The sequence below is a fragment of the Castanea sativa genome, chromosome 5 (genome assembly GCF_040712315.1).
Source record: "Castanea sativa cultivar Marrone di Chiusa Pesio chromosome 5, ASM4071231v1".
NCBI lineage: Eukaryota > Viridiplantae > Streptophyta > Magnoliopsida > Fagales > Fagaceae > Castanea > Castanea sativa.
The window spans coordinates 27,059,170-27,069,547 of record NC_134017.1 but is presented as its reverse complement, the minus strand read 5'-3'; the positions used below and the strand labels follow the sequence as shown (position 1 = coordinate 27,069,547).

The following is a 10,378-nucleotide window of genomic DNA, read 5'->3' as shown; positions in this document are numbered from 1 at the left end:
GCTGCTGCACACACAATCACATTCATTGTTTTATAAATGAAAATTCACCCACCAGCAACCATAAAGTTATAACAACAAAATACATTTTCTGCAATTATCTACCATTAAAATAAAAGTTACAAGTAGCCAACCCTGGTAATTATGCAGATAGAGTGGAATATTAACTAAAATCTATGAGATAATCAAATTTGTATAAAAAACATTACACTTTCAAATTTCAAAGTTCTACAATTTCAATTGCTCTTCAAAAACAGTAGATCAGGTAGGATGGAAAACAGAAACTGAAAATTAAATTGAATTCTGTAGTTGCTATTTTTCCTTCTGATCTTAGCATGCTAGCTGCTGCTTCATTTTGAATAGTGATAACACTATCTCTTTCTTAGCGCTCCACACCCCCTCCCCCCTTGAATAATAAGCAGTAAGTCATTGGTTCAAATCCAACAATAGGTAAAACCGGCTAAAACCCCTATTTTTGCTAGCATGACAGCAAGTACAGAAACTAATGTTTAATACCTTGCAGTTCAGAAACAGCACACATCAAACTTATTTTCAATCAGTATTCCTGAAAATTTTGAAGCTGGAAAGAGAACAGAAGTATATGAGCTTGTATAAAAATCATTAGTAATAAGTAGGACAAAGCAAGAGAGATGAAGTCGGACCAAATCAACTATTTGTTCGACAGGTAAACCCTTTTCTAGTATTACATTAATACATATTAATGTCTTGAACATATTATGAGCGAAACTGTCAACCAAATCAACCATTCACATGGTAGGTAAACCCTTTTCTAGTATTTCATCAATACATATTAACGTATTGAACATTTTCAAAAGAGCACAACAGTATAGTAAAATTTACAAATAGTTATATATGAGGGATTGAATTTATCACCAATCCCACTACACTGTAGGTAACGCACTTCCAATTTTTGGAATACATATCTATTCCATGCAAAGTTGAGTTTTGCGGCATCATACATCTTCATGAGCAGTTAGTGTCATAACTTGCAAGTCCTAGCAACTCTGGACCTTCTAGCCGGGGATTATTCTCAAAGCTACACCATTGGAACAAAATAAAGATAAATTCCTTTGGCCACTGATTTAAACAGACCTCAAAATAAAAAAGAACAACTGGTAGAAATGACATAAAATATATGGCAAAACTTTGGTTATGGTGCAAGCCCTGCAGTGCAGAAGCAGCAATCGCATGGATACTGATATGCAAATGACTTTTAAACCAGTAAATTTGTCATTACAATCCTAGTAACTGATCTGATTCCACAAAAGTAAACTATAGGACGATCTGGATTGATCCTTAAATTTATCATAGTACATTCCTACAATCTGGAATATGATTAGTTCGAGACCCAGCTTTAAGTAATGGAGCATTAGAATCTTTTCAACTAAAAGGGGAAAACATTTGAAGATACCAAAGCATTGGTAAGTCCTTTGTTGTACTGGGGATCTCTAAGCAAAGAATACCCACTGCACCACAACCATACACACCCCACAAAATTTAGTTCAGAATTCAGAAAGCTACATGTCAGAGATTATAGTATAGTTCTGAAAAGCGATAAAAACAGAGTCCCCTGTTATCTCAGAGTAGCATTTTTGGCTTCTGAACTTTTTTTATATTTACATATATTAATTTATATGTTTTATTCCTTTAATTTTTTTTTTTTGGTATCAACCAAGTGGGGCCTCAGTTTCTGAACTGAACCCAGATCAGAATGCACCATAACCTTTAAGAAAATGACAGGAAACTCACAAATAAAACGATTCCTGTAGCATAAGATCAATAGGATGCAAAAGAAAAAAAAAAAAGAAGTGTAATAATCATGTGATCACAAAAACAAACCCCCCATTTTAAGTATTCAGTAACTTTCAGATTCTAAAAGGCCAAGAAACTACATTACAAATCATATTAAAAACAAAATGAAAATTCCCCTTTTACAATCAAACATCCCTCTTCACCCATGTATCAATAGATTAACGAAATCTCAATCCTGGCATAGAGACATCAATGTACTTATTCTACAGATAAAATAAGTTTATCAGTAGAATAAGTTTATGCTGTTGCTGCCCACTCCATAAACAGAACCCTTTCCTAGCTCAAAAATACAGAAAGTTTCCTCCTTTCTCACAAACCCAAGAGGGCTAAGATCATTAATAACTCCCCATAGCAGTCAGACCAACTTCTTACACAAACCTAAAGAAAACATGACGTTTTTTTAGATTTCTGTATCCATTTTTTTTTAATATTATTTTCTGTTAGGGTTTTTTCAATTGCAACGTTTTTTTTATTTTATTTTAACACGGTTTTTTTTTAATATACCAAAAACACCCAAATGTCTTATCTGAAAGAGAACTCTGTAAATTTGTGCTTCAACAAAAGGATGGGAAAAGGAGGTTTCTTAAATTATAGAAAAATAAATTGAAGTTGTAATCTGGCTTGAATTGAAAAATGTGCAAGATTGATCCCATAGTACCATTGACTGCTCATGGGACACCAAGACTGAACTGGTTCAAAACATATTTCTAAATCTATCCATTTAAAAAATATTAAATTTCTTAATACTCTGCATATCAAGAAAAAGAATAAATATACACAGATTTAGGAGTAAGCATTGTTCTAAAAAAATTACTTAGAAACAGATGGACTGTGGGTAAGAGTTCTGAAGACTTTTCCAAAAGACACCATCTCTAGATAAATGGTAAAATTTATAATATTTGACCAAATAGAATGACATCCCAAAACAATAACTAAATATATCCTTCTGTGTCACTCTTGTAAACAAGATCCATCCCATAGAGCATCTTGCCAAAGACAACATGGCATTCCATCAAAAGAAAAACAAAAAAACAAAAAAGACAACATGGCATTCCATCCAACCTTTTAAAGGAAACAAAAAGCAAGCATGTAAGAAGGAAAAAAAAAATCCAGGCTATAAAAACTGTGCACTAAACAGATGGTACAAATTATTATTGTTCAAATACATTTTAAAAATAATATAAAAAATCCTCCACACCATTAATACAGCCAGCAAATGTCACCAAGTCTTAGTCTTCTTCTCCTATGTTATCTCATGTAAAGATATTGCCTTAAGGTGCACACATGTTGCTAATTCAGCACAGGGACACTCAAATTCATGTAATGAGTCTACCCACGCCTAAATATGAAAAAAGTTCTTGATCTACCTTAATCAATATAATCTTCAAATTAGCACTTGAATCAAACCATTCACTTACAAACCAAGAACTTTGAGAACAACACTACTTATTTAATAGGGAAAACAACAGCTTGAGCCTATATGCAAAAATTAGCGAAATTAAGATGGATGCACGGAGTTCCAAAATAACTGAACAAAACAAAATATTCAACAGTATGAAAGATAGAGGCTAAAAATTATATAGATACTAATATAAGATACTTAAACTTGTAATAAATAATCTGCTACTATTGCAACTCAAATCTTACAAACATGGGTGGGGAAAAATGCTAGAGATCACAAACCATATATGAGAGCTCTATTTGAAATTGAAAGTTTCATTCACAGAATCATCACAAATAGCAACTGAAATCCCTCAGAATCAAGAAAATTTAATCTTTGAGGTAGATTGAAATGTAAAGCCTAAAAAAAGGATAGTAAGGCTGTCCTAAGGTGAAACAAAGTCTACAAAAAGAAGCTAAAATAATCATTATAAGGAAGTTGATCACAAAGCATGACACCAACAAAAAAAAACATAACAATTTTACTGGTTAGTTGAAAAAGAATCATGGAATGCATTTTTTTCTTTTTAGAAAAAGCTGTCTAAAATATGCAAAAACAGAGGAAATTCAAACAACAAATACATAATGGACAGAATTATCAGATAAACAAAGGAAAAATTAGGCTTTCCTAACCTATCAGTTTGTTCCAGAAACTCTGCTTGCAAATTACTCAAGTTTTGTACTTGACAGAGAATTGCAGCAAATCTGAATTTAAACAAAATGACAGAGTAAGAAGGTTTTTTATAATTTCAATAACACATTGTCTAACAATCTGTTGGAAGGTGTATAGTAATCAGTTGGTTATTAATTAATTTATTTATTTTTCAAAAACGCAGTAATTACTATACACTCTAAACTTTCATATTTTAAACCATCCAAGTATTAAAATCAAGGGCAAAATCCCTAATGTTACCAAAACTTAAAAACTGAAAATAATAATTTCAGACCAATCATCCATAGAGAGAGAATAAACCCATCATTGCACACTCTAAACTTTCAGACTTATAACCATCCAAGTTGAAATTTGGCTATTAAAATCAAGGGCAAAATCCCTTATGTTACCAGTACTTAAAACCGGAAATTATAATTTTCCCATAGAAAGAGAAATAAACCCATCTATATTTCAAAAGGAGTCAAAGAAGAACCCTAGACAATTTGGTATGGAGAAAATTTTGAAATACAGATATATCATATATTGAAAAGGAAGATGGTAATTCTTGTAGTATAAACATCTGGCCTTAAACTAAAAACATATACATATTGGAGATTTAATATGCTAATTTGTAAAGGAAAATCAATGGCGAAAAGTTTCAGAAAACCAAAACAGTATTTGAAGAAGAAAAGAGTGCGCTGACCTTTAGAAAAATTTTGTTGCAGAGGAGAGATGAGGCAGAGCAGCAGATCAGATGGCAATGGCTGAATTGCAAGTTTTTTTTTTCCTCCTTCCCTTTCTCTGTGTCGCAGTATCGCTAGGCGTTTTCTTTTAGAGAGAGAATGTTATGCGGAGTCAGATGAAAAGAGATCACTAGGGTTTGCAACGTTTTTTTTTAAATTTTATTATAACCGTTTTTTTTTTAATATACCAAAAAAGCTGTCAAACGGTGTTAAGCAATGCCAAACAATATAATGTACTCTCAGTAATCAACGTTTTTTTTTTTTTTTTGCGAACGATTCAGCAAAACATAGATCTGCACAAAGCATAAATCAATTCCAATTTGGGGGTCTAACCAAAAAAAAACACAAACCTAACAAAAATCTGCCAAACAAAAACAAAATTTAGTCAATTCAACAATCGAACAAAACAGAACTCAAGAAATTGTAAAAATAAATGGGAAATTAGGGAAAAAGGTAGCCAAACCTTTTGGATTTTCTTTTTTCCTCTGTCTGTTGGTCTAGAACGGAACATGCAAACACGCTATTCTGACCTTGTGTGCATGGAGTTGCAGAGAAGAAACGGAACAGGGCGGAAGAGCAGATCTCAGTTACAGTGACTTTGAAGTTTTCATTGGGAAGTGATGCGGCTTATTTCACCATTAGCGAGTAACACAATCATTTCGATTCTGAAATCTAGAATGTGAACAATTGAGGGAGAAATACATTGAAATCGGAACATTCAAAGCAGAGTACTAACACCACCAATAAACAAAAGCAATACATTCATCCAAAGAACAAATGATAAACCCTAGATCCGACAAAAACGAAAAAAATCAAAGTAGATCTAAGCGATCTGGAATCTGATCGATTCGAAAATGGTACCTGGTTGAACTTGAGGGCGTGCAGCTGAGAATGTCAAACTGAAAAGCGAAGAGAAAAACTTAATTAAAATACCAAAATCAAAAACAATCCAAACAAAATATCAAAACCTAATCATAATTAATAAACAAACTTAAATCGAAGATAAAAACTCACCGGTGAAAGAAATTAACGGACAGTTAGATGAAGAAATCTGACAGGAAAGTGAGTGACATCTTTTCATTCTTGATTGCAAACTGTGGAAATATTTCAATGGGCTTCTGTTTTTTCTTTTTCATCGGCAGGGAAAATCTTTTCTTTTGGCCGTTTGTGTTAACAAATGGAAAGAATGAATGATTGTGTGTTTTGGGATTCAGTTTTTAGAGCGTGCAGTATTTGATCTCTCGATCTCTCTCTCCTTCTCCGTTCTCTGCCTCTCTATTTCTCTGACTCTCTTTTCTCTCGGTTTCTCTTTCTCCTTTTTTTTTTTTCCTGTCTTAAGCAGTTAATTTCCTTTTATACCAAGAGGGCTCCAACAGTGTTTTAACGTGGTGAAAAAATTATAATTTACCCTTTTAAAACGGTGTTCCAGCGTTACCCAACAATGTAACGGATCGCTTTTTAAAGCGAATCATGTCTTAATTTTAAATAGGCAATTATTTTATTTGTCACTACCTCCTTAATTGTAGGAATCTACTTTCTCTCAATTTCTGCTATAAAATATGTATAGATATGGATATTGTTGATTAGAATTAGGCAATAGTAAGTTTGATACCGACTTCAGCCAACAGTAGGAGGTCTCCTAGTGGTTTTCTTTCGCTTGATGTTGACTTCAAGCAAGCCTAAGTATCGGCTCCTAGGTTTTTTTTATCTTGATTTTCCCTGTTCTTCAATTTCTTGTTTCAAAATTCTGGCTTGTCCTGCATCAATCTTTTTTTTTGATAAGTAAGAATGATATATATACGAAAGGTTACTCTATGCCTGAAAAAGAACACAGAGCAATGTAGGAGATACAAGAAGAAGAAAACAAAGAGAAACAAAGACAACAAGTAAATTACTAAAGGAAAAGGGAGCAAAGAAAAGAGGGGAGGGAATCACTAGACGTGAGTCCCCACGCACGAGACCAATCAAAGAGAGTTCCACTAAAAAAAACAAGCAACTGATCACTAGAGCTATCCAAATCCTCAAAAGTCCTTCGGTTTCGCTCCTTCCAAATACACCAAAGGATGCACAGCGGGACTAAATTCCAGATCTGAGATGAATGCTTCCCCAGCCAATTCCACCAACCAAAAAGCAATTCAGGAATCGATCTAGGCATAACCCAGGCCAAGCCAAAAGTTATAAAAACAAAGCTCCATAAACGGTAGGCCATTTCACAATGAAGAAGAAGGTGATCTATCGTCTCTCCACAATGACGGCACATAATGCACCAATCCACAAAATTCAATCTCCTCAATCTCAGGTTGTCTCTCGTTAGGATCTTATTCCAAGCTACACACCAAACAAAAAAAGAAACTCGCCTTGGGGCCTTTACTCTCCAAATAGCTTTCCAAGGAAAGATAGTTGAAGGAGAATTTCTTAATTTGTTATAGTATGACCAGATGTCAAAAGCTCCATTAGACTTCAATTTCCATCTCATCCGATCTCCAACATCCATAGGAGGGGTTATAGCACCCAACATACGAAGAAACCTCAACCCTTCATCCATCTCCCAATCATTAAAAAATCTACTAAACTGAACATTCCAAAATCTTCTATCCTCCACCCCCTGCCTATGCAAAGAAGCTTCAACAGAAGCCTCCTTCGCAATGGCAATGCCATACAGCCTTGGAAAGGCCAATTGAAAAGGTTGATCCCCATGCCACCCATCCTGCCAAAACCTCACCCTATTCCCCAATCCAAACACAAACTGACAATTTTTGCTGAAATCCTCCCAACACATGCGGATGCTTCTCCACAAACCACACCCATGAGCTCCCCTACCCAGCTTTGAGGTCCATCCCCTCCATTCTTCCCCATATTTTGAAGCTACAACCCGCCTCCATAGCCGACCCTCTTCTTTTCCAAACCGCCACAACCATTTCCCCAACAAAGCCTTATTAAAGGTAGTGAGTTTCCTGATCCCTAAGCCACCATTGGCTATAGGCGCACAAACTTTGTCCCAACCAACCAAATGAATCTTGCTCTCCCCAAAGGAAATCCCTTTGCAACTTTTCAATTTTATTAGCCACATGAGTAGGAATAGTGAATAGCGATAGAAAGTAAGTCGAAAGACAGAAAGTGTACTCTTGAGAAGCATCAAACGACCCCCCTTAGACAAGTACAACTTCTTCCACCCAGATAGTTTCCGCCTAATATTTTCCAAAATTGTATTCCAAATTAAAGGGGAATTGTGAGGAGCCCCCAACGGCATGCCAAGATACAACATAGGTAAAGATCCAACTCTGCAGCCCAATATATCAGCCAGAGCATGCACATCACCAACCTCCCCTATAGGAACCATTTCGCTCTTATGCACATTGACCTTCAAACCCGTTACCGCCTGAAAACTAAGGAGCAACAACCGAATATGAAGAATTTGCTCCACATCTGCATCACAAAAGAGGATGGTATCATCTGCAAATAAGAGATGTGAAACACGTTCCCCACCATCCCTCCTACCCCTAAGATTAAATCCACGAATCAAGCCAGCTCCCTCCATTCTCCTTAACATCCTACTAAACACCTCCATCAAGATCAAAAACAGTATAGGAGATAGCGGATCTCCTTGTCTTAAACCCCTTAAGATACCAAAGAAATCAGCTGGGGACCCATTAACCAAAACAGAGAACTGAATTGTGGATATGCAAGAACGTATCCACTTACACCACTTCACTCCAAAACCCATCCTATTCAGCAAATACAACAAAGCCTCCCAATTCACATGATCGTAGGCTTTCTCCATATCGAGCTTACAAATGACTCCAGGAACCCTACTCTTCCCACGACTATCCACACACTCATTCGCAATGAGAACCGAGTCAAGGATTTGTCTCCCACCCACAAAGCTGTTCTGATTCTCAGAAATCAACTGATCAAAAACCACTCTCAAGCGATTTGCCAAGACCTTAGCCAAGATTTTATACACACTCCCCACCAAGCTAATAGGTCGAAAATCTCTAATATTGGAAGCATCATTCTTTTTAGGAATTAAAGCAATGAAGGTCGCATTAAGGGATTTTTCAAACTTGCAATGATGGAAAAACTCTTCAAAGACCACTAGGACATCTTTTTCCACTATCCTCCAGCAATGATGATAGAATGTCATAGTAAACCCATCCGGACCTAGAGCTTTATCCCCTTCCAAACCCCTAACAACTTGAAGAATCTCCTCTCTCTCAAACTTCCTTTCAAGCCAAACCCTCTCTCTATTCTCGATACGATCAAATTCCAAACCCTCCACTAAAGGCCTCCACTCCTCAGTCTCCTTGTACAAATTTTTATAAAATTGTACAACTTGATAAGTTACCTCGAAAGCCTCTTCAAAAACCACCCCATCCACCTCCAAGGTCCTTAAGTGATTGGACCGTCTGTGGGAATTAGCCATTTTATGAAAAAACTTGGTGTTATTATCCCCTTCTTTGATACATAACATCCTAGATTTTTGTCTCCAGGAAATTTCTTCTAAGGAAAGAAGATGCTCCACCTGGGACCTCAAACCAGCCCTATGAACTTTCTCCCCATCAGAGAGACCAAAATCTCCCTCCTTAGCATCTAATGTTATCAACTCCTCCAGTAATTGCTTCTTTTGACGCGCTACATTACCAAACTCTCGGCGATTCCATTGCACAATGTCCTCTTTGAGAGCCTTTAATTTTTTCGCAAGCACAAAGCTAGGAGTACCTACAAAGGAATATCGATTCCACCATGTGTGAGCCCTATCCACAAAACCTTCCGACTTCAACCACATATTTTCAAATCTGAATGGACTTTTCCCCCTTGCCATTCCCCCTGCCTCCAAGAGAATTGGACTGTGGTCTGAAACAGTACAGGGTAAAATCCTTTGAGAAACATTTGGGAAATGATCCTCCCAATCAGGAGTGACCAAAGCTCTATCAATCCTAAACATCATTGGTTGATCAAAACCACTAGACCAAGTAAAGCTACCTCCTTCCAAAGGCAAATCAACCAAGTTAAGATCCTCAACAAATTCAGAAAATTTCTCCATAGCCGTGGAAAAACAGGTCTCGCCCCTACGCTTGCTAGGAAAACGGACAATATTAAAGTCCCCAAAACAGCACCACGGAATCCTCCAACACTACTGAACTCCCACTAACTCATCCCACATGAGACCCCTCTCAACATTCTTATTTGGACCATAGACGCCTGAGCAAGCCCAAATAAACCCGTCCCCCACCCCTTTCCACTTTACCGACACTGAGAATGTACCAACCATAATCTCCACCTTATCCAAAACCCTTTTATCCCACATAAGCAAAATACCACCAGCAGTCCGGTCCGCCTCCAACACAGCCTAGTCCACATATGGGCAGCCTCACAGACTACAAACCAGCTGACGATTCATGCTCGCAATTTTTGTCTCTTGTAAACAAACAACATCACACTTCCACTCCCGCAACAAGTTCTTCACCATAAGGCGTTTCCGAGGGTCATTTAAACCTCTAACGTTCCACGAAATCATTTTTATCTTCATAAACACTAAAAAATCCCCAGCTCCAAGCAACATCACAAGACCACCCTCTATCTTCTGTCATAATTCACCGAAGAAATCAGGTTTTGCAGCTCTCTGCATCCCTTATTTTTGGACTTAACCACCTTCTTACTGCCCATAATTTTCCTGTGTAACACATTGGCTGCCTCCATCTCTGCTTCAAGC

General features: G+C 36.7%; 1 protein-coding gene and 1 long non-coding RNA gene across 3 annotated transcripts; both read right to left on the bottom strand.

Annotated features, from left to right (window-relative positions):
* Positions 1-644: 644 nt before the first annotated feature.
* LOC142634222 (uncharacterized) lies at positions 645-5,990 on the bottom strand. 2 transcript variants are annotated; one of them, XR_012844079.1, is made up of 5 exons: positions 5,680-5,990; positions 5,527-5,564; positions 5,129-5,337; positions 4,626-4,958; positions 645-1,054 (listed from the first exon to the last, which is right to left on the bottom strand). It is a non-coding gene; the product is annotated as an uncharacterized LOC142634222 (long non-coding RNA). The 2 variants fall into 2 exon arrangements; XR_012844078.1 differs by having other exon boundaries at positions 4,626-4,750; positions 5,680-5,987.
* Positions 5,991-6,472: 482 nt separating this feature from the next.
* Positions 6,473-9,709, bottom strand: LOC142635002 (uncharacterized). Its single transcript, XM_075809224.1, has 3 exons — positions 9,011-9,709; positions 8,293-8,572; positions 6,473-6,483 (listed from the first exon to the last, which is right to left on the bottom strand). The coding sequence occupies exons 1-3, from the start codon at positions 9,707-9,709 to the stop codon at positions 6,473-6,475; spliced, it is 990 nt and encodes a 329-aa protein (XP_075665339.1).
* Between the last annotated feature and the right edge of the window lie 669 nt (positions 9,710-10,378).

What these genes read in the sequence shown, in the direction of transcription:
- LOC142635002 (XM_075809224.1), bottom strand. Translation starts at nt 9,709, where the DNA reads ATGGAGAAATTTTCTGAATTTGTTGAGGATCTTAACTTGGTTGATTTG. An exon ending in TTTTTGAAGAGGCTTTCGAG is followed by an intron (nt 8,573 to 9,010) that starts GTAACTTATCAA and finishes GTTTTTGATCAG; the next exon opens with TTGATTTCTGAGAATCAGAA.